Here is a 23,500-nt window from a genome sequence, read left to right as displayed (position 1 = left end):
GTTGTAATTCTTGGGGGTTTAAATTTCCCAGTCTGAGTGTTTGCTTTGAATTCAAGGTCTCTTTCTTTGGGTGCAGCAGAGGGGACAAGAGAGAACGCTGTAGCCAAAGTGCTCAGCCATTCTAGGCAGGGAGATCTGAGGAAGCTCTTCCTAATGTAAAAACAAAAAAACACAGCCAAACAAAAAAGACTCCTACAACAATTTAGTTACATGTGCTAGGACCTTACTGCCTTGGAGCATGAGTTGTGGTCTCCCTGGGACCAGCCCTTTGGTATCATCGTGAAAAAACCCTACTCGGATTTGGCCAGGGTATTACCCTTTGGGAAAAGAATGAACAAAACAAAAGAGGGGAAGAGGAAAGGGGGAACGGGAGGACAGCCTTCAGTTTCTACCTTGCTCAGCTCCTCGCCTGGCAGACAGGAACGACGTTCCCCTTGCCTTTGGGGGTGGGAAGCATCCTTAATAATGTTCTTCTCGTGCTCTGTAACGGGCTGTCCTCACTGATAAACGTCCTCTTGGAATCATACAGAATTTAAGGCAGAGTTTTGCTAGGGACCATATTAGTCTGAAGTGTTTTCAAAGTGAGCCAGGCTTCAGCATTCAATATGTATTAAATGACTGCAATGCTAGTTTATAAACTGATTTATCAAACAAGCTGTGCATCTGACTGCTAATGATAGTGGACTGATGCTTATTTGGCAACAGAATATTAGCTGCAAATTTAGTGTCAGTGCAGACTGCACTGCGGATATATGAAAAGTTAATATTCAGGAATGGGAAATTAAACAAGTTGGACACAAGCAGCAAAAATAGATCTGCCCCCTCCCACTGTCCCTGTCTTTATTTCATCTCTTTTATGGTTGGGCCTGCTGTCAGCTCTTGAAAGCTAAAATCACAGCTGGCTTTTGGGGGGAAATGCACATCTATAGATGCTGCTGGCAAACAGCATTTGGGACATTTTTCATCTTATTTATAGCACTGGTAGGCATAGGAGTGAGCATGAATTGAACCAGGCTGGCAGGGCATTCAAACTGTGGTTTTATGTCTTGCAGGTATGAGGCACTTGATTTTAAAACAAAACACCATCACGGACAAACATAACCATCCCTAAGAACTAATCTTTAAATGTCTAAACTTCTGATAAAATCTCTGTGAAGTAGCTTGTTGAAAATAATTTTAAAATCCTTCAAATTTTTAGGGCTTTACCAAATCTTTCTGAGGCCTGGCAAGACCAGGTTTACTGTTCTTTTCTTTCCTTCCCTTCCACTCTCTGCATGCAACTGTTGGCTCTCCAGGCTCTCCCGCTCCCTCTGCTTGGCCCAGAGGTGGGTGGAAGTGAGCAGCACCACTGCCCTGTATGAGGAAGGAGGTGTCACCAGTGGAAACTCACACTACGCTGCTTTCCCATCCCAGTTGCTAGGTCCCCTCCCTGAAGAGCTTTGTCACAAACCTTAATAGAAATGGAAATCATAGAAAATATGGCTGTAAGGCACCTCAAGCAGCCAAATCTCTCCTGCCCAAGGGCTGGATCACATCTTCTTTCTGTTGGCTAATGCTGCAATAATCCTACTGCTTTCAATAGCTCTAGTGCTTTCAAGAGCGAACATACATTGTGGCCTCCCCTGAGTTTCTCAGGGAATAACACTTACTGAAATGGAAGCTGGGGCTCCTTAGTTTCAGGTAAAGCCTCGACCGTCCTTACATGCTTTGTGTGTTAGTGAGCACCTGTGAAAAAGACACTTTGGATTGCTGCAGCTGGGGGGGGCAAAAGTGTCTGAAGCATCCCAGCAGCATTTATCCATTCACAGCGTTCCCGCAATCTGCACATAATGGGTGTTCCTGAAAACACTGTAGCATCTTAACCAGAGCAGCTATTGGTGTATCTTGAACTCTTCAGATGTGGTTCCTGGTCATAAAGGGGGAAAAAAATTAGCCCAAAACTTGTTTGTTTTAGCATTTTATTAAACAGTGCAGCACCTGCCAGTTGTACATCAGGCCCTGGTGATTTTTCAGACCAATATATAAACCCTGGGACATGATGCTGCTGTGACACTAGGCTGCACAAACCGTCTCCTAGAGGAGAAATGATGCCCAGGAGGAATCCAGGCTTGCAGGAAGTGCCCCCACCCTGCCACAACATCAGGCAGGCTGGAAGGTAGCTTACAGCAGGCCTCATTTACAGGACTCCCCGCCATCCCTGTGCTGTTTGACTAGCAAAATCCTGCTCTCGAGGCTGTGCTGCTTACTTTCCAGTCACTTGCCCATGATGTTGCAACCCCATGAATGATAGGGAAAAAGACCACTGAGCCTGCATGAGCTTGAGGCTCCTGACAGGGACACCCACCCAAAAGCAGATGAGCTTCTCTGTGCTTCAGGCTGTTTCTTAACAAACCAGCTGAAGTGTGTGATAGCAGCACAAGGCTGGGCTGTGAGGAGACAGGTGACCTTGCAGGGGATGGTTTCCAGCGTTTGCTGAAGCAGCCCATCCACGAGGTTCTGGCAGGTCTGCCTGCGCCACCATTAGAGGTGAGACTGCCCTGCATTCAGACACGCATGGGCTCGCTGCTACCATGCCAGGTCTGGTCCCTGTGGCGAAAGCACGGTGCGCTCGGGAGCGGGCAAGGGCAGCTGGGGCTGCCTCAGCCTCCCTACTGCTGGTATGGGAGCTCGCCTGCTGAGAGGCCGCCCAGCCCTGCCTGGCGGGCCCTTGCCTGGGCGGCTGCTCTTAGGTAGCCTGAGTACTCGGTAAATGCACCCTTGAAAGACCAAAACCCGTGTGCGCTCCTGTGCAGGCAGAGGAGCCTCCTGCAGCCAGCAAAAGCAGTACAACAGGTTCAGTAACCTTCACTGCACTCAGCATTTAGCTCATGCTTGGGGCTAAGACAGTGGCTCACAGGGTCAGGTTCCAAAGTGCTGTAACTCCGTGTAGCATCAGCAGGGGACAGCAAAGCAGATTTACCCCTTGCAAGGATCTGGTATGCTGACAGCCCAAAGCTTTTCAACCTAGGGCAGATTTTCCAGCTGCTAGTTGGGTGGATTCGTGCTTGCATGTCAAACTACAACAAGCAGGAACAAGCCAAACAAGTCACTCAAACTATCCAGGTTTAGGAAAGCTTATAAAACAAAGCCTGTAAAAAAAACCACCTACACAGGTAACAGGTTTAAACACTGACAGAACTCAGTGGAATACATTTGTTTTCCCATGCTGCTGCTGGTAGGCTTGGTTCCACCTAACATCTATAAAGCTTGTACTTAATTTTAAATACGTTTTGAAAAAAAAATTCAAAGCCGAACAGGAGACACCACACCAGCAATCATTCTTAGCTTACTTTTAAACTGAAGTTTGCCATTCAATGATCAATGGACTTTTGGAAGATTTACCGTAAGATCATGAATAAGCACAAAAGCCACTGGATTATTTGTTTGCCTGTCACTGAAAAAATGCACAAAAAGCTATACATAATAGCCTTTGCTTATAAAGCAGACAGGTGTAAATCTAGGACAAGGCTTTGGCATGTCAGGTCCAGCTGTGCCACTTGCAATCTGACAAAAAAGACATATATAGAGACTCTACAGTCCATCACATTCACCTCATGTGGCACAGCCCAGCTACTGAGCTTCCTACTCCCTGAATGGTCAGAAAGAAAATGTTTAGAAGCAAATTGCAGGCAATAGTCTCAGTAGTTCATCTTTTGTTTTCCAAAGGCAACTAAATTCCTGTAGCTACTTGTCAGCGCAAAAAAGTTAAATGGGCAAAGGTACGTTCAATAGAAAACTTTCTCCAGTAAATGGGATACAGAAAATAGCAAAACTCTGTAAAGCCAACAAAATACTATACATTTCTTCCCTCCCATTCCCAGCCCTGCGTTTTTAGGAGACACCAGCAAAATCCTAATTCTGATTTTTAAATAAAAACAGTGCAGTGAGATGACTAGAAATGTTAAAGAACTCGGCATGTCATCAGGTGGACGGATTTACGTTCAGTTAGGTAAACAATGATGAGTTTGGAAAGAGGAGAAAGCAACTTCGAACTGCTTTTCCAAGTGCAGAAGGATTCAGGCAGGGAATTGCCAAGCTCAGGTTTAGAGTTCAAATGCAGGGAACTTAGCCTTGGTCGGCACCAGCAGGTCAGCCAGAAAGTAAATTGTTCCAGCCATTCCTGAGGACAGAAAAAGAAAACATGCTCCAGAGAGATTCCCTTTGGGCACCCATATTAGCAGTTATCTAGAGGGGGTACATGAATGAGTCATGAAGACAGGAGCAAAGAAAATGTATTCAGAAGGACCTAAATCATTTCCAAGGTCTGAATGCAGTTCTCCCAAGCCCCTCAGACACTTGAGAAGGGAGAGCATTTTGAAGTTAATCAGATATTGAAAAAAGCCTGGGCAAACTGGAGAAGTCTCCCCCTTCCTGCCCCCTCCCTTCTGTTTTATCTGTCCTCAGGTTTAAACATCTGAATGCCTCTGCAAAACTTTGGGCCCTGTGATATTTTGCCTCAGATCCTTCACTGATGTAACTAGCCTTGTTTATGGACTGCAGCAAAGCTAGGCAGATTTACAGTAGCTGAGGAACTTTTTCAGCAACCCCTGCTAATGGCAGGTTTTTGGGGAGTCATTCACAGGAGCCACAAAGTGCCATGGGAGCCAGCAAGGCCTACAAGAATGACTCCACTTGTTCTTCGCTGATCACTGGCATGAAACTCGAAAGCCCACGAAGGATTTCAATCCTTAAAAATGCATAGATGAGCGAGACTGTCTGAGAAGCCAGGCTACAATTGCTGTAAGGTAAACTTTGGCCTGTACCCATTAAAGAATTCCTTTTGAGGCTTGTGAGCAGGAGTCCCAAGGAGACAAGATGCTCCAGCTGGAGCCATTGGCCTGGCTACAAGAAGATCACTTCTGAGAATGGGTAAAAACAGTGAATACAATTTCCCTCCCATCCTCTACACTGAGTTTTGAATTCAGAGAAACATGTATTCAGTTCTCCTCAGTGCTGGACTGGATCTTATCCAGTTGCAAAACAAAGAGTAGAGAGGGAGGTTACCTTCAAAGAGAGAGAATGGTGTGTCTGGAGTCCGGCACCCATGCTGACCATAGCTTAAACACCACTCTGCAAACTGGGAAAAGGGGAACAGAAATGTCCAAATTTTGTTAGAGATGGATTTTAAAAATTACCATCCCCACCCTCACATCATCCCTTGGCAGAGCAAGGCTTCTGCATGATATTCCTTCTGTACAGGCTGTCAGACAGTGCCTGCGCTGTTGAAGGACTGTGCCAGTGGAGCTGGTTAGATCTAGAAATTAGGTTATAAAGGAAATGGCAGTGACGTAAAGGGCAGAAGTGAATAATCCCTCCCCCTTGCTCAGGCGGGCTCTCACCTTGCAGGCCCTGTACAGGTATTTCATGTTCTGAGTGAGGTTGTAGAGTGCTAGGAAGCCATAGGCATTGCCAGCTGTCCCGTGGCACAGCCCGTAGCCTTTCTTCAGTAACCCATAGTGCCAGATCACTTCTGCACACTGCAGGGCATCGTTCAGGTACTGCTCTTCCCCAAACACCTGTAGAGATAAGAAAGATTACCCCCTTGCTGAGGCAATTTCCTCCACACTGACAGCATCCCTGGGTGAGCGGGGAAGCTCCGGTTAATTATTAGCTCCTCTCCTACTGAAGTCTTAATGCTCTTTTTTTGCTGTCTGCTTTCAAAGGAGGGTGTTTTTAATGCGATGAATGGGGTTGTATATTACTTAACGCCTAACTAGCTATCACCATCTGTCACCTGTGACAGGACACCCTACACGGCTGGTGGGTATTTTCAGAAATAAATTTTCAAAAGGCTAATTTCCGTTTCAGTCAGTGGTCCCTGTGGGGTGATTTCATTATGACAAGCCATCCTGCTCTCTGGCAAGGGGTTCCCAAAAGAGTTTTCTTAATGGTCAGATTCCATGTTTAGGGGTCCCCGAAGGCTCTTAGGATGTCTAGTACCTTGTAGGCCTGAACAAGCATGTAGATAAGACCTGGTGCCCCATGGCACCAGTGGATGAGTAGGTCTCTGGTGTCATCGATGCATGGAGGGTAATTGCCCGATGGGAACTTGAGCTGGCAGACATAATCCACGCTGGGTTTCACTGTGTTGTGCAGTTTCACTTGGCTCACTCCAAGGCCAGGCTAAGAGAGAGAAAGTGTTAAATCAGAGAGAATTACCATTCTGTGTCTCCATAAAAAGCCCAAGACCTGCTTGAAAGGCAGAAACAAAGCTGACTGTTGCAGCGTCCATTCTTGCTCCTTGTATGTGAAGCTGTTTCTTTGGTCTGGGCTTTCGCACTTCACAACCACCCACTTGCACTGAAGAACGCAGACCCCAGGCTGCTCTGTCCTTCAGCAAGGTCTCACTTCCAGCCATACCTTAGTGTCCTCAGAAACACTGACTGGCCCTAGTATGTCAGCCAGCCCTCTAAGCAAGCAGAGAGACCTTCTGAAGATGAGTAGCAGTGGTTTCAGGTAGGAGGTAAAGCCTAGAGAAACAAGATTAAGGATGAATACCAAGAATAATTCCTAGCATGCAGAGCACCTCAGCTCTGAGCTGCAGGGCCAGCCCGGCTGGAGGGCTGTGATGCTGTGTTTCCACAGATGTTCTCAGGCAACTGCAAGGTGGTGATTTCACCACTGATCTCAGATGAAAGCAGGAGAGGGACTTCAGTGTCCTCTTCCAGTTATGCTGCCACAGATGAAATCTGTGCAGTTCTGACTTCTTTTGACAGACTGCAATAAGAACTCTAGTCTAAGGATCACACTGTTCCCAGGTTGATAACTTGTAAATTAAAAATCAATACTTGTGCTGTAAAACCACTGGAGATAAAAGTCCAATGTCCTCCTCTCCATATTTCCCTTCTTTGCTTCCCCAGGACTTTCTGTGCATTATGCCTGGCTGTTCCTCTCCGTGTCACACGGGGCACAGCTTGTGCTTACAGGGAGCTGATCCTTGTATGGCCAAGACCATTCCAGCTCTTGTACTTGTACTGCATACAGCAGGGCACGTGCATGAAGCCCAGATGGTAATTTATGGGGGACTTGGTATTAATATTCTTTAAAACATCAGCTTGGGAATGAGCTCAGGGACTCGGCACAGATCTGGGCTCATAGCACACTGCAGTTTTCCCTGCCCCCAACTAAGCCATTCTGTACTACGGGGTAATAATCACCCTCCATCTTTCTAATTTCTTCTCTTGCCAAATCCTCTTCTGCTTCAGAAGTACCAACCACCCCTTCCTCTCTAACCGAGTTATATAGGAGGGTTAAATTCACAGAACTCTGCTCCTGCTTATGGGCTTGAACTTTGAGGCTCCTGCTTCAGACTTAAAGAAGAGCTCAAGTGCTTGAAAGCTTGTGGATTTTTTTCCACCAGCTGTGATAGTTGGGTCTAACAAAAGATATCGCATCTTTCTATGAACCTTGCCATGTTAAAATAATTTGCATTACTCAGTTATTGCTATTAATGCTTTGAAAATACAATGTTATTTATTGCTGTGATTTTTTTAAGAGCTCAAGCATTGCAAGCATATCCACCCAGTGACCCACACAGGGGAATTATCACCCACGTTTCAGAGCTAGGTAATGGAAGATTCCCATAGCTCCAGTGAGTTATCTAAAATTGTGAGAAAGACAGTATCAAAGCAAAGGGGCACAGCAGCTCCTAGCTTCTTCTCTCACATTGTCTGCTTCAGGCACTATAGACCTCAGCTGCTTTATAAAAGTAAAAAATTCTACCCCTTTAATATTTGGATATAAGCCCTGACTTGGAAGCCCAGGCATTTCCCACTGTCCTACTGTGACTTTAATCTCTTTCACCAGGCTTTTCTTATGGAGATTTTCACTCTGAAATGATCTGAAGTTGCTTCTGGTAACCACCTCAGAAATGCAGGAAGACCGCAGATACCAACACATGGGAATAATTCACAGCAATTAGCACAAGAGGCGGGAGCTCAGACCAGCTGACCCACAGGGCTTCATTATGTGAAACTGCTGGTATAATGCAGGTCCCATTTTCCTAGGGATCTCCATGGAGGAAGGAAATCCAGTCTCACGGACGTGGAAAAAGCCCCTGGAAGTGGGGATGCATAACCCAGCAAGGGAGCCTGCCTGGCTTGACGTCACCCAGAGCCAATGCAGCCACTCCCGCTTGCTCAAAGAGAAGTGAAACAGCTGCCAAAGGTCCGTCCCCTCCCGCTGTCTCTTACCTGCATGAGATAGTAATAAATCCCAGCCAAGCCATGGGCTGCCCCTACGTAGTACTCCTGGTACCACTCATACATGAGCGGGCTCTTTGCTGTGAAGTTCTTCCTTTTGGCCAAGTTCTCTCCTGAGGCCACGACTGCTTCGCAGACCTGTAGAGAGCAACAGAGGTGGGCGAGGGAAATGCCGGTGCCTTGGAGCCAGCACAGTGAGTATTCCAACGTGGAACAAAGCCCTAGGCTGTTGTTATTCTGCACATGCAGAGGGAAGTCTGTGGATGAGGGAGTGAAACAGCTGCCACATCAGCACCATGTGTGGATTTACAAGGATTAGGAAGGGCATCTGATGCCCTGTCCCTTTGGAAGGATGGTACCTGCAGTGGGGATATCTGGAGATGGTTTTTCACTTATTGCCAGAGTTCTAGCATTAGTTTGTACCTGCCCAGAGATAAGCTGGGTAGGAAGAGACAGAGGGCTGATTTAGCCTTTGCTGCTGAGAAGCCATAGTACCTGTTGAATGTGACTTTGAGGGATCTTTTCCTCTCCGAAGTGCTTGTTCACAAATAGCAGTGCATAGAGATAGCCCATGCGCCCGTAAAGCAGTTCATCTGGCACTCGTGGGTCAAGCTTGTGTAGGTGGAGCAAGCTACAAAGAAAAATTTGTATAGGTGAATTAGAGGAACAGGACATCCAAAGCCATGTAACCAAGCAGTGACACTGGCACTCAGAAATACTGTTTGTCCCCTAGTGCTGCCCACTCCCTGTGAGATGTCAGGCCAGCCTCTGGGTCTTAGCCATCCACCTACGCGAGCTAGATAATCCCTCTTCCCCTCTGCTTTTTGACTTGTTCCTTTAGTCTGTTCAGTGCTGCACAACGCAATTACAGCATGTGCTTGTTTCTACAGTACCAGCTTTGTAAAAGCTCTTTGTGGGGAAGCCTGGGCTATAGGAGATGGGCAGCATAAAGCTGCTGACTGCTCAGGGAAGGCAGGCTGCCCCAGTTTGGTAATGAAAGCCTGTCCACCATTACCCCTCCACAATGCCTTTGGGAAGTCAGCCCTTTTGCCAAAAATGACTGTTTTCAAACTTAGCTGGTATCTGTTTAACTTGGCTGCTGGGGGAATGCTAGAAAACCAAGCCAGTGCTGAGGGTGTCTGGAAAAATCTCACCCTTACGCTTAAGTCCTGATTGAGATAGCAAAGCCACTTCCCCTCCATGCCCCAGAATGGCCAGCGCTACCCTGTCAGTAGAGAAAGAGGTGCTTGCAAGAGGTAAAAAGTTTAGGTAAGAGATGGGGAGAAGGGGCTGGACGTGTTCTTTAACATCAAGTATCCATGGGACATGTAAGAAACCTTGTCCAGGGAGAGTTAACCAGCCCAGGCAGAGCATAAGCGCTGCGGGCTGCCTGTAGTGCAGCCCCATGCCAAGGATCACTTGGTTGGCGCCAGGCGTTAGCCCACAAGCACAGAGCAAGAGGCCTGCTGGAGTCAGAAAGTTTCTATGCCATTTTTCAGGGTATTGGCATGTTGCAAATATGGTGATATGCTTGTGGTGCTAACAGTGACTGAACAGTGCAAGTTCTTCTCCATTTTGCCTCTCATCACACTTCCAGCAAGGTTGGATGTCCTTCCCTGTCAGAGCAGCAAGCAGGAGGCAGGGAGCAGATAGATTTTAGCTTTATTTTTCTGTTCACCCAAGGCAGCAGTCTGAAAAATGCCAGTGCTTTTAAAACACCAGTGTGAGCAGCTTCAAGGCTGTTTCCTCAGCTGCATCCCACTGTGGTTTCACCTTGGGAGAGCTGTGCTTGCAGGGCTCCCCTGCCACAGCAGCATGAGGAACAGCAAAGGTGCCTCAGCAGCCCTTGCTCTTGGGCAAAACAATGTGCCACAAAGGAAGGAGCAACCAAGTGTCCGGAGTACTTGAGGAGCAGAGGGGGGATGCCGGGCTCTGAGTCTCTGTGGCCTGAAAGCCTCTCTTGGCATTGGATTCAAAGTGAGCAGAGACAGAGAAAGGAGAGAAGTGTCTCAAGATGGATGGTGCAAGATGCCTGGGGTGCAGCTGGACTGATGGCATGCAGAACACCTTTCTTGGGCATAAGGGGGTAAACTGAGGGCCCGGAAAGAAAGCCACTGCTCTCAAACCGGCCTATTATCTCAACTACAAAAAATCAGTATTTTCTGGTCAGAGGGAAAGCGAGGCAGTTGTACAATAAGGTGGGATTTTGCATGCCACTGGCTCTAAAAGCAAACCCTTGACCTCCTGAATTGGTGGGAGATGACAGGTAAAAGAGGACTCCTGGAACATAGATCAGGTTTTCACAAGCTCTTGGAAAACAGGCTGCCCTGAAATATTAAGTGTCTCCAGGGTATAAAGTACATTTATTGGTCATGAACTCATTTCAGCAAGAGCAAGCAGCCAAAAAAAGCAAGCTTCTGTCTCTTCCACTGCAAGGAGAACCTGGCTGATGAATTCTCTCCTCAGGCTCTTTTTTTGAGGTATGTTCAAGCTAACTGTTCTGGGAATTAGCGGTAGAGTAAGGACAGTGTAACTTGCTTCATGAAAGCCCTATTTTCTCTTCTTCTCAGACGTGAAGAAACCTGTTTCCATGGATCTGCCCTTATTATGCCATTAGATGGCAGTGCAGAATTAATCTTGAGTTTTCCTTCTGCCACAAAACTATAGACAGAACAGGAGGGACACATGGAGGGGAGAACTCCAGCAAGAAAACATGAATTGGGGACTTCCTACAACTTGGGGTTATATACCAACCACAGCTGGCCAGTACTGTTTGACAGCTTAGCTCTCTCTCTGTTACCAAATATCTAAATCCTAGTGAGATTCACCACTTTGATATATTAAGCAAATTACTGCCTAAACCACTTTATTTCAAGAAGAAAGAAGGGAGTTCTGCCTCTGACTGGCTATATCTGCATAAAGCAGAAGCTCCTCTTAGTAAAGGTGTGGGAACTGAGTGTCCAAATCTTATAGATACCTCTGATTCCCAATTTTGTTTTTTTAACTGATATTATTCATTTTTGCTGATGGCCATTCAGTGTCATTCAGAAATCTTGCTTGTGTGCTGACCACTCATAAATGGAAACTTTATCCAGGGCTGTTTCTCACCTTCTCAAAACTTATCTCCCTCAAGCAAGAAAAGCTTGCAACTGCAATGTCTTCAATTTCTTATTTTTTTCCCCTTTCTCTGCCATTTCCTGATCTTATTGTAGGACTGCTTACAAGTCTTTACTTTTGTTGGATACTTAAAATATTTGAAAACAGCTGAGGAAAGGCAGGTAATAGAAATAAATGAATCATAACCAGCTGCATTTAGCACTTGAAAGGGCACTCAATCATAGGTTTAAGTCAAAATCAACTAACAAATAATAAGGGGAAGAGAGCAACAAAATTCTTCTAATAATCCTGCCCCATTTCTCCTTCTTATCAAAATGCCTGTTGAAGCTAAATTTAAAGGTTCTTAAAAAATCCCAAACCTCAGTTTGTGTTTTTTATTTGGTTGGTGGGTGGGTTTTTCTTTCTTCTTTTTTCTTTTTTTTAATTTTGGCAACACTTTTTCCTGTGTTTCACAGAATGCTGTGACTCCTATTTCTCTGAATAATTTCTAAGATGGTAATACCAGCTTAAAAATAACCTCAGTCCCCTACTCCTGGTCCCAGCCTGCAGGCTGCCAGACAGGAGCATTTGCCCTTAAGCTAACTATTTCTCCAGGGCCAAACAAATCTGTGTCGCTTTGCTCAGTTGCTGGATTCTCTCTCTCTCACACCAGACTGCAGCAAAATGTACTCAGGTTTGGAGGAGAGGGACTGGTAAAAGCCCAGACCAGCTCTAGGAGCAAGAGCAGGAGGAACATGAGGTCAAAGACATAACTGAACGTGTTACCGAGTGATGCAGTCTTCTGACTGCTTCTGGTTCTGCAGTTTGTGGTAGATGACAGCAGCCACTGCCAGGGGCCCAGCATCTCCGCACAAGAAGGTGATGGATCGTCTTGTCAAGCAGCTCAGGCTCTTCTTCACATACTCGTGGGCCACCTGGAGGTAGGCTGGATCTCCATACACATTGTACAGGTGCAAATACAGCAAGGCAATGCCTGCAAAAGGAACGTAAGGATTACAACCAGTAGAAAAGCTTACCTATTTTGTCCTTTCCACTATGCATTGTGGCTGTTTTAACAAATCTAGAAGCCAGCTCTAGGCCTTATCTGGGGCATGTGCCATTTAGGAAGGCTTCTCGGATATATCCAGAGGCACAACCCAGAGCTGCAGCATTCACAGCTTCTTTTCCTACTCTGTGACCTTGTTGTACTTGGCGCCGCTGATAAGTGGACTGCAGGTCAAGACGAACAGCAGTGTCTGGCCCAGGAGGTCCTGGAGCACAGCAGAGCTTCTAAAGCACAGGTTACAATGCTAGCAGCAGGAGAGCAAACGATGACACCTAGACAAGCCTGCCTAGATCTATCAACTGTACCTGCGACTGTGCTATTAAACAGCAAAAAGCATCAGAGACAGGCAAGATGGTACTTGTGGCAGAGTGGTGCTGAGTCTTTAGCCTATCTTGATCTCTTTCCCATGCCAGGAAGTGGAGGGTTGGGTCACCTCCCTTGAACCAGGTGAGAAAAAGCAGCATGCCATCAACACTGAGAAACAGCATCCTTGAGGCACCCCTGTTTCTTAAGTGGAGATCCCACTTGGCTCTTCTCTTCCCTCCCACTGGGAAGCACCAGCTGGGCACTTATAACTCCCTGGACACCTGTGACTGCTGAGCAGGTCCCAAGGCCTACCTCAAGGACAGGAGCATCCTAGAAAAGAAAGGGGCTGCCAGACTCCCTCCTCCTGCCACACACCATTTATGAGCAGCCCTTGTCTGAAATAAACAGCTACCTGAAATGCTGGAAAATGCTCCCTGGTCCTCCCTTGATCTCTTCAGTTTGCTACCCAGCTACAGGAACAACGCTGCCCCGGTAGCTGTCACCCCAGGAAGTCGTCCCAGTAGCTGTCCTTTGACTCTGTCTGCCCTGTCTTCATCCTGCTCTTGAAGCTTTTAATATGTAATTGAGGAGTCCTCAGCATGTCCACGTTAGAAAGGTTTGCCACATTTGAACCACCCTTGCAATTTATCCACAAACATGCATTGGAGAAGCTACTGGCCTGCATCATTTCCAGAAAAGCTCATCTCTCCCCTTACCAGTAACTGTTTCTAAGAAGACAAGTCCTGTGTTTAAGCCTAAATTATTAGAGCCAATCTCTGTAGATTTTGATGCTGTAAGAGGGAAAAGAAATGAGGGGGAAACAACAACAACAACAAAAGCACGCTGCAAAATTACTTTCCACGGTACTGAGGACAACTTTAAATTTGGATCATTTCCTCATTTTGCATGGGTGATTTCCAAAGCTTCATGCTACAGACAACTCAATTTCACATGTATATTAAGGGCAAATTTCTATTTCCTGCTGAATTGAATAACCTTGTCCTCTCTCTAAGCAGTTCAGTGTTAGTGTTTCCAGAGAGAGAAGCTCAGATGTATGGTACCATCGCTCAAGTTTGTAAGGATGTGGACATGAAGCCCTTCTCTAAGGGGGAACCCTCCTTTTCCAGCTAGCAAATGTCAAGTCAGTCTCCTTGATTCATTTAGCACCTAGCATAGCCTCTAGACTTCTAACAGGTCTGATAACTTGAGAGTGCAAATTGTGCTCAGACAGCTATCTGCTTTAATATCCCACTTTTTGCTCTGTAAGTAGCTTCTAGTCCCACTGCCATCATACCACTCTAATTACAGATGTAACTACCATGTCAAGGCTACTGCTAGAATTGAATTCTAGGAAAATAAATGTTGCAGTATTGTTTTCCTCCATTTTCTTCTTTGCCAAGTGTCTTTAAAAACATCTCTCACCTCCTTTATCCCCAGGCCCAAGCATTCTGTAACAGTGTCTCTTTTGGCAAAGGCTCCAAGAATTTTGGCCTGTACTGAGGGATGGAAATGAGACCTCTGCTTCCCCAAATCATTCATCTTTCTTTTTTTCTTTAAAAAACAAGAGCCTTACAAACACAATCTAAAGATGGTTTCCGCAACTTTGTAGAACAGCAGGCCTGTTCCTTCACTTGTAATTTGAAGGAATTCATACTCCCAAGCTGATAGGAAGAGCAAAGTGAGTGCTGCATTCAGCATGTTGCTTGCTCTGTTGTTATCCAAGAGCCCAGAAGCAGGGAAGACCAGCAGAGGAGGGCAGGGCCCTGCATAAAGAGGCAATATTTAGCAGATGCATGTATAGAGATGTGCTGGTGATATGCAAGATATGGTCATTGAGGGGGAAATATCATATATTGACCTGTGTTTAAGATGCAGGCAGCTTATTTTAGAGGCAGGGTGGTTTGGAAGCTGGAGAGGTTCCAACTGACGATCTTGGCTCAATGAGGCAGTGTTGCTCTGCACAAGTTATTCCATAATTCTGCCTCAGTCCCTCTCCAGTAGCACCACTCTCCTCTTACCACCACCCCACCTGACCAGGCAGGGTTTGAAGACTGACTTGATGGTTTTTGGCATGCTTCAAGTGCTATACAAACATTGCATCATCAGTCATCTGGGACTAGTAAACAGTAGATCTGCTCTGCTACTGTGCATGCTGGAGGGCTGTGTTCAGTGGACTGGTGTTTCAAATGTTTGTGACCTCTCTTGCATTGATTCCTGATTATTCCCACCAGAACTGCCATGTAGTCACTGCTGCTGGCCTGCTACTGCCCAAGATTTAGGAGCCCTGTTCTGTTTATAGGTTACTACTGGACCTTCTTCTCTGTAGTTTCTCCAGACTTCCAAGTTTCTTGCTCCCAGAAGTGTAAGACCTGCTGCCCAGCCTCATGTGATAGAGAATGCACCTGACATCACTTGATGGTACAGGCTATGGTGAACCTATGTGTTAAGTGACAGCATATCCTTTAGCAGGGCTCTGCTGACTGGAAGTGCTGTCTCTGGTGTGCAGGAAGCCAACGCATTGCAGTGTTAATGCCTGAGATGCCTGCTAACTGTAGGGGATCATGAGGCAAAATCCAATTTTTAAGTCTCATGCAGAGCCTGTTTATTTAACATCTTTAGCAGGACAGCGAACAGCATCTCTTCTCTCACCATCACACACGGGGAGTATTGGGCTTGCAGGGGGTGCTTTGTTGTGTTAGAGAAACTTCTTTTGAGGGATACATAGGAGAAGAGTTAAATGCACACAGCTGAGAGGGAACTATGCACCTGGCTGAACAAGACAATTAATGCTGCCGGCTGACTTTCATGCTGACTTCAGCAACCACTGTCTCCATCAAAGCAGAGAGCACTGGAGATGTCAGACAAGTTCTTGCTGGAGAGCTAAGGCACTGCAGTTGGCTGAAGGAATACCTTGTCCATGTGACTGTGCTGTTGACTAAACAAAAGTAAAGCTGTGTCTTAACTTGCCTTCTTGTGCCAAGTTTAGACTTGTGCTTCATGTTGGATTGTGCTTCCCTTGCAAAAAGTTCTGCTGGTGAGAGAACAGCAGTGGGAAACAAAGCTTCTTTTTCACACTGAATAGAGTGCATTAAAGCAAAAGGAAGCCCTGCTTTGGTGTCAGTTCCACAGCCACCCCTTTGCTGACACCACAAGCAGGGTTCCCCACCAGACTGTTCTGAATGTGCCTCCTGTCTACGAGGAGCTGAACTGCAGTGTGGTCCTTTCACAAAGGTCACCAGGTTGCCACAAGAGGAGATTTCTGGGTCACTGCTAATTTGGACCAGTTCCAAACCTGTCACCTACAGTAATAAAGAGCTCCGAGATCTTACGTTGACCCAGGGAAGTAAGTCACCCAGCACCCTCAAAGCAGGATGCCAAACACAAATGAAAGAAGCAGAAACTTATCTTAGCACCTACTGAGAAAACCTGATGACTTCTAGCAAGAAACCTACTGTAATTTTAATGAGTCAGGTATGGGATAAAAGTTACAGAGAGGGTGGAATAGCTCTGCTGGCTGGCTCAAAAGATAACGAGCATCTCTTCTGGTGGAGGAATATGGGATGTCAACTCACACTTACAAATGTGTGCAGAAGGGGTGCTGAATGGGATGCTAGGGGGCTGTATCACCCCATGTTCAAAACTGCCTGGGGATTGACAGGTAGGTCTTACTGCAGCTTGCCTTCCTAGTGCGTTGTGGGACATGGGGCATTTCTCAGGCTGCCTAAGCTTCTCCAGATGTAAAACTGTGGTAACAAAGCTCCTTTTGTGAAAACATACACTTCTCCTTCTGTAAAAATGCAAAACAAAGCCCAGTCTAAAACAAAACTATCCCTTATACCATCAAAAATCCTAGAATGGTTTAGGTTAGAATGGACTTCTTGATCCAAGCTCCCCTCAACATAATGCCAGCTTCAAACTTGCATGCAATTGCTCAGGGCTTTGTCCAGGAATATCTCCAAGAAGGCGATTTCACAAAAACAATCCACCAGGTATTTGGCAGGAATGTGGCTTGTATGGGTATGTGGGTGACACAAGGCACTCTTCTCCCTCTCCTTGAATGTAGCCTCTTTTCCTCTTACTCTGTAAGCATTATTTGGGGATTTCTGTTCTTCTGAACAGAACTCTTTAAAGGGGTGCAAGTTCTGAGATCTGAGTTTTGAGGTTAAAGCTAAGATATCACACTAAAGCAAACAGAAGATGTTTTTTCAGAAGATTTCTTGGATAGGTGTGGTCAGAATTTCTATCCATTTTTAAATAGCTTCTCTCCCATCTGACATGCCTTCTGAAGGGTCCTCTCAAAAGGCAACTCAGCCCTACTCTTCTCCACTCACCAACAAGCCAGTCAGAAGCTTTGATTTGGGGCAAGTCACCTGGACTTGCTGGTTTGTTTTGGAAGACCTCAAGCTCTGAAAGCTTATTATATTGCTAGAGAAGGGAATGCTTGCATGGAAAACAAACTCCAAAAGTGCTGCCAGAATGTGGAGGAAGGAGAATCTTTCCTTTATATAACATTTTAGGTGGAAGATCACCTCATCAGCTTGGAGAAACACAGAAGTCCATCAGGCAGCAGACTCGGGGAAGTAGCTCTGCCATCAGCCTAAGAGGTGACAGCAGTGAAGTCAGTCTCCCTCCATTTGCTTTCCATCACCTGTGCTTCCAGTCTGAAGTCTTTGGAGTATGGCCTCTTACACTATGAGAAATATCAACACGTGTATGTATTCTTAGGCATCCTCATGCTAATCTATTTGAAAATGGATCAGATAGTTGTATTCCTGCCAGGATTTGAACCGCTTCTGATTCAAAATTAGCTTATGGCAGTTTACCTTCCCTCAGTCAACATTTTGATACCAGTGAAACAGATTAAAACCACAAAGGCTTTTACAGCAGTCTAGTTAAATTGATCAAAAGACAAAACGGAACACAAGAGCTGAGTCTGGTCTATACCCAGGCATGTACCAGGCTTGGCCTATAGAGCCCTGATCTCTGTGGGAAACTGAATGAGTGTGTAACAAGCTGCTTCAAATGTGTTTTGAGGGCATTCAGCCTTACGCTGGATAATTTTGATCTGAAGTGTGTTTTCGCTGCCTCTGAGCTGAAAACCTAAGTCCTTCTAAGTCCTTCTCTCCCTCTGCTCCAACTTTCTGTGCCAAGAAGCTGTGGCTTCCCTGGCACAAATAAAGGCCGGAGAAACAGGGCTCTCAAGTGTGTTGGGGAAGAAACAGGCACAGAAGTAAAATGCCAGCATATGCTGTGCGTTACTGGGTGTAATGTAGTATGCTCAAGTACATTACATTTCATGCAGAGTTCGCGCTAAGAGAGCGCGTTTCAAACCTCTCTTATTAGCAGCCACAAGAGTGCGGGTTGATTTCAGACTGCTGGGCAATGATTTACATGAGAAGATACTCAACAAGCCTTTCCTACATAAGCAATTACGGGAAAAAGCTGCTGTCTTGGCCCAATTAATTTCCTCTCTGGAAACCGCACTGAATAAATTAATACAGCTAGGATTAGAAGAGAAGGGGGGGGTGAGAAAGATACAGTGTAATATCTGCAAACTTCACTTCTCTGGCTGTGACCTGCAGGAAATCGTTCCATGGGCTTATTCTAATCCTATCAGCCAGGGCAAGAAGTCTGTGTGCCCAGTGAAGAATGATCCCCAGGGAGAAGAGAGGAATCCCTCTGGAGAAACTTCTCTCCAAGTAAAAACAAGCTGAAATGCTACCAGAGCGCTCTCACCATTTCACACCTGCAGTCACATTCTGGCATAAAGCTCCTTATGACCACTCTATGGAAGAAAACAGTCTCCTGGGAAAGGTGTTCACCTTCTCCCCCCAGACTTTCAGAGTAGTCCTAACAGCCGTTAGTTGTCCTGCTTTCTCCTGAATTATTGCGGTCAGAGGCAGACTCTACTGCCATGACAAGGAGCAGCTTCATGTAAGGAGTGCCTTTCAACCCGAGGGACCTCAGAGCAAGATCATACGGACTGGAGGGCTAAACCCATCTCCCAAGATGAGATCAGCCAGCACTGAGCAGAAATGCATAAATTCACAGGCAGCAGCATCAGAGTGCTGCTAGGCAGCAAGTGAAGAAATCAACTCCCACGCTAGGATTTAGCACTGGCACCCTGGTATTTTTTGTGAAGCACTCTGGACTGCTGTCAGTGCCTCACTCTACCTTACAAAAATTTTTAAGCAGGCATTTCTGGCGTTGCTCTCACTAAGCTGCAACATTAGCTTAGCATCAACACAGTGAACACAATTCTCCTGAAAAATCTGTTGGCATAATGTTCCAAATACAAGCCAACCATACCCAGATCACAATGTAGAAAATCGCCATTTAAGATTGCAGTGTACAGCGGGGGGGAAAAAAAAAGAAAAAGCCATGGAACAGAGAGCTGTAGCCAGGACAGGCAAAGGTCTTGAGTGCATTAAGTTGGCAGCAAAATATCTTGCAGCAGTCATGTGACTGACTGTGACTCCCTAGAGCCTGCCACAGTGCAGACAGAAGTGGCAGGAAGGCTGAAAAAGCACACAGCAATAGTCAGGGATGATAAGGCAAAGGATGGTGTGTCCTTACTAGCTCCAGAGGGCAGCAATAGGAGAGGGGAAGGCAGGGCATGCTCCCAAGGCAGGAAAAAACAGGCTGAAGATGTAGGACAAGAGGAAAAAAAGCTTCTGCAACCTTTGCACAGAAAAGTTAGTGTAAGAAAGGCTTCCACCCTTAGTTTATACTCGCATTTGAATTTTTGCTCCCTCCAGCAGGTATTAGAGCAGAACTAGCCCCACATAAGTGAAGGGGCATTACCTTAGGAACAGGAACAGAGCAAGCTGCTGATTGCACGATGTCACATAAGATAAAATTCAACCCAAACTGAGAGGATGGATGTTATTTCAGGCTCTAGGCTTGCTAGTGCTGCTACGCAAGAGCTCCTTACAGGAAAATGACCTATTGTGCATCTGTGCCTGCTGCATGGAGCAGTGGTTTACTTGCCACCATCCTCACTGTGGAATGGGCTGGATTTGGAGCCAGCCCCTTTGAAGGCTCCAACATTTGCTCTCGACCAGATGCATTTCAATCCTTGAGCTTTATCCCTTGCAGAAGTTTGGCACTATTAATCAAGAGAAGACCCAATCCTGCCCTGCAATGCTAGTGACTTCCCTCTGCAGTTTGAATTCAACTGCCAGAAACGGGGAGTCCCAAGAAAGACAGCCCCTTGGTTTAACCGATTAAAAATCATGCAGAAGTACTGTTCATGATGCAAAGCTAACCTGATCAAACAAACATCCAAAAACCAGGGTGTGATTTGACCTAACATAGAAGACAGCTTCAGAGAGGCCTTGCTTAGTTCTGAACAGATGTTCAAGTGTCTGTGTGGCCACCCTACCTGTCCAGCCAGTGTAAGCAGTGCAGTCCCGTGGGTCGGCAGATTTCAGGCCTCTCTCCATCTGCTGGAGCAGTTCCCTTATTTTGTTGTTCAGGCGCTGCGTGAACTCAGGGGTCAGCTGCAGAGAATCGAGAAATACCAAACAGTAAGTAAATATCAGCAGACAGATTGGGTGAGGTCTTGGTAAATGGCTGAACGCTTGTGGAAGAGCCTGGAGGGAGTACACCAAGGAACAGGGATTTTTCCAAGAGCCAACAATGTTCACTTCCTATTAGCAATCTGAGGAGTCTTGGCTGGAAACTGTTACCTTATGACCAGGAGAAGATCAGAGCCACCTACTGCCCCTTGGTTTCAGCACCTGCAGCTGTAAGGCCTAAAGTCACACTTGAGGAACAAATTTCAACTACTTCTTATTCTGGTGTTAAATATGGGCAGGCTGGAGACTCTCTCTGGAGCCTTGGCTCTCTAGTTTGAGTCTCCCTTCTTTAAAGCTCTGCTGCTGTAGGGCAGAGCAAGGTATCCACCCTCTCAATGATGGCTGGGATATCTTTCATAGTGAGTGTTTTATGCCACAGTGAAATCTGGATGGGCTTTATTGTTTTCTCTTTACCTCATATTCTGCTAACGTCAAAAGAGTTGCTCCTGATAACTGCCTACCTTAGAGACGATTAAGGCTGCGCCATACTGTAGAGACAAAGATGCACGTGAGGAAATGCAACTGAACAGTCCATTCTCTGAGCTATTCCTTGCCTGTGGTAACAATTCATCCTAAGGACTTTGCCAGACTTTTGGTGCAAAATATGATGATGCCAATAAAAAACAGGCAAAGAATGCCATGAACCTTTTCCCTAAGAACTGAGATTTTACAAACTCTCTGCAAAGTAGACCAGGATGGACTGGGATTCAGCAGACCTCGCTTCTGTCCTTGGTCCTGCTCCGCAAATCTCAGCTCCTCCCTGCCGCATGAGGAGAAAGGTGCTGATCATTTACTGTAAAGTGGCAGGAAACGTGGAGCAGGTAGGTGGAATTGGCTCTGATCATCCGGATGGTGACAGGCTGAGATGCTTTAGCGAGTGGAAAAGCTAAGCAAAGACGGTTATCGGTACTGCTGGTGGTAAGTTTGTTGCTGCAGACTCCTCTGGGCGCCCTGGGGCTGCGCTCCTGGAGCGAGGAGGGCCGGGATCGGCCTGGTGCCGAGGGCAGAGACCCAGGCAGCGCCAGCCCGGCCGAGCCCTCGCCGGCGAGCCCCGCAGCGTGCGGCCGGCCGAGCCCTCGCCGGCGAGCCCCGCAGCGCAGCGTGCGGCCGGCTTCGCGGGGATCCGCGCGGCGCCTTCGCCGGGCCTCGAGGCGTCACTTCGAGAGGCGTCGGGGCGGCTCCCGGGCGAGCTGCTGAGGCCCGACCTGCCGAAGCCGCCTCGGGAGAGGGTGCCGGGCGGGCGGCGCGGGGGCGAGCCGCGGCCTGTCCTGGTGCGTCGGCCTTAGCCAAACCCTCCTGCGCGGAGGCCCCGGGCGCCGCGGGAGCCAAACGCTTCGCCCGTCCCGCCGTGGAGCTATCGCGCTGCTTCGCCCTGGCAGCAGCGGCGGGTAACGACAGGGCGGTGAAACCAGGGAAGCGCCGCCGGAGCGGGCCAGGCCTCCCCGCGGCGCCGCCCGCCCCGAGCCCCCCCGCCCTGCCCTGCCCTGCCCTGCCCTGCCCGGGAGGCGCCGCCCGCCCCGAGCCCCGGCCCCGGCCGCACTCACCCGCCCGGCGGGGTCGAAGTAGCCCGTGGCCAGCGACTTGTCGTAGTCGGCGTACGGGTTGGGCAGGGCGCGCTGAGCCATCATGGTGCTGCCGCTGCCGCCGCCGCCGCCGCCGCAGCCCCGCCCCGCCGCCGGCCCCGCCCCGCCCCGCGCGGCCCCGCCCCGCTCGCGCCGCCACCGCCTCAGGCCGCCTCGCGGGTGCGCGGCTCCGGGCGGCCGTCGGCGGGGGGGGCGGGCTGGAGGCCCTGTGGGGCTCGCGGCTCTGGGTAGCCGCCTCTTTGGGGCCCTGTGGGGTGTGGGGGCTCTGTGGGGCTGGCCCTGTGGGGCTAGCTCTGTGGGGTGTGGGGGCTGTGTGGGGGCCCTGTGGGGCCGGCCCTGTGGGGTGTGGGGGCTGTGTGGGGGCCCTGTGGGGTGTGGGGCCCCTGTGGGGCTAGCTCTGTGGGGTGCGGGGCCCCTGTGGGGTTGTGGCTCTGTGTACCCGGCCCTAGGGGCGGGGGGTCTCGAGGCCCCGTGGTGTTTGGCCCCCAGTTGCGGCCGGGGCGGAGCGAGGCAGGGCTCCCCCTCGCTGGCCGGGACAGAGCCGCCGCTGGCTTTTCCCGCCCGCGGTGCCGCACGGTGCGAGTGGGGCCGAGTTGTCTGTAGCACTGCGTTTCCAAGCCTGGGCCTTTCTGCCTGGCGTAGCGGGCGCCTGGCTCTGCTTCTCCTGCCCCCGCAGCCCTGAGCTGCCTTGAGGCCTGAAATTCCTGGTGGCTTGTGGGGGGTTTAGGGCAAGCAGCTGCCTCATGCAGGTTAACACATTGCATTTTGCTGCTGACCAGGAGCACTCGTGGAATATATTCCATTCATGTTTGGGGCAGTTGTCTTACATCAGGGAGTCTGATTTTTCTGTCCGCTTATATCAGGGAGTCTGATTTTTCTGTCTGTGTGTGCATTCTTTATTACAATTTATAAAATCAGAGCTCAGAGAGAGAAGTTTATCCCAGGAGATGGTGGGAGTCGAGCAGAGGAGAGGGAATCCCAGTGATGTTCATTTTCCATTCCTTTTTCACTCAGCTGTTCCCTGTTTGCTGATTTTGAGTGCTGTCAGCATTGCGTTGCATTCAAGGGAGGCAGACACACCATGTGGCTTTTGTATTCAGGTAGGCAACCCCAGCATTGGCAAAAGTTATGTGGGGTCTTCCGTTCGTGTCTGAATTCAGAGCTCTGTATTTACAGTTTTCTGTGTGTAGGTCAAAATGATAGTCCCTGCCCTCCTTTCCCCAGGCACAGTTTAATATTAACTCCCTGTGTAATGCACAACTTCAGAATTTTTCTTTTGTCCTTGATTCCTCCCATATTCCTTTTTTTTTCTTCTTTAAGTCACTTAAAGATAAAGATGCTTCTCCCAAGCCCTCCTGTCCATGCTCCTCGACCCCCCACAAAGGATTGTGTTTCAGTGTGTTATTGTATAAATGGCTGCAGTCAGTTAGGTTTGGATGGTGTTGCCACTGCTCAGGATAAGTCAGGAGTGTCTCGCTGTGGCTGTTACCCGGAGCCCAGGTGAGTCGTTCCTTAATAATCTACCCATGCAGAATAGGCAATGAAATAAGGAAATGAACATGAGAGGGAAGCTGCTCCCATATTTCTCATTAAAATTCCAGTCACTTTAGGCTTTTTTTGTTTTGTTTA

General features: G+C 47.9%; 1 protein-coding gene across 1 annotated transcript; it reads right to left on the bottom strand.

Annotated features, from left to right (window-relative positions):
• Positions 1 to 1,949: 1,949 nt before the first annotated feature.
• LANCL1 (LanC like glutathione S-transferase 1) lies at positions 1,950 to 21,936 on the bottom strand. Its single transcript, XM_067298734.1, has 9 exons — positions 21,833 to 21,936; positions 20,093 to 20,210; positions 12,123 to 12,330; positions 8,736 to 8,871; positions 8,232 to 8,378; positions 5,980 to 6,162; positions 5,379 to 5,555; positions 5,044 to 5,116; positions 1,950 to 4,159 (listed from the first exon to the last, which is right to left on the bottom strand). The coding sequence occupies exons 1-9, from the start codon at positions 21,914 to 21,916 to the stop codon at positions 4,083 to 4,085; spliced, it is 1,203 nt and encodes a 400-aa protein (XP_067154835.1). The 5' UTR covers positions 21,917 to 21,936; the 3' UTR covers positions 1,950 to 4,082.
• Between the last annotated feature and the right edge of the window lie 1,564 nt (positions 21,937 to 23,500).

Source organism: Apteryx mantelli, chromosome 6, assembly GCF_036417845.1.
Source record: "Apteryx mantelli isolate bAptMan1 chromosome 6, bAptMan1.hap1, whole genome shotgun sequence".
Lineage (NCBI taxonomy): Eukaryota > Metazoa > Chordata > Aves > Apterygiformes > Apterygidae > Apteryx > Apteryx mantelli.
The sequence above is the reverse complement of the archived record's forward strand: the minus strand, read 5'-3'. Positions and strand labels throughout refer to the sequence as shown.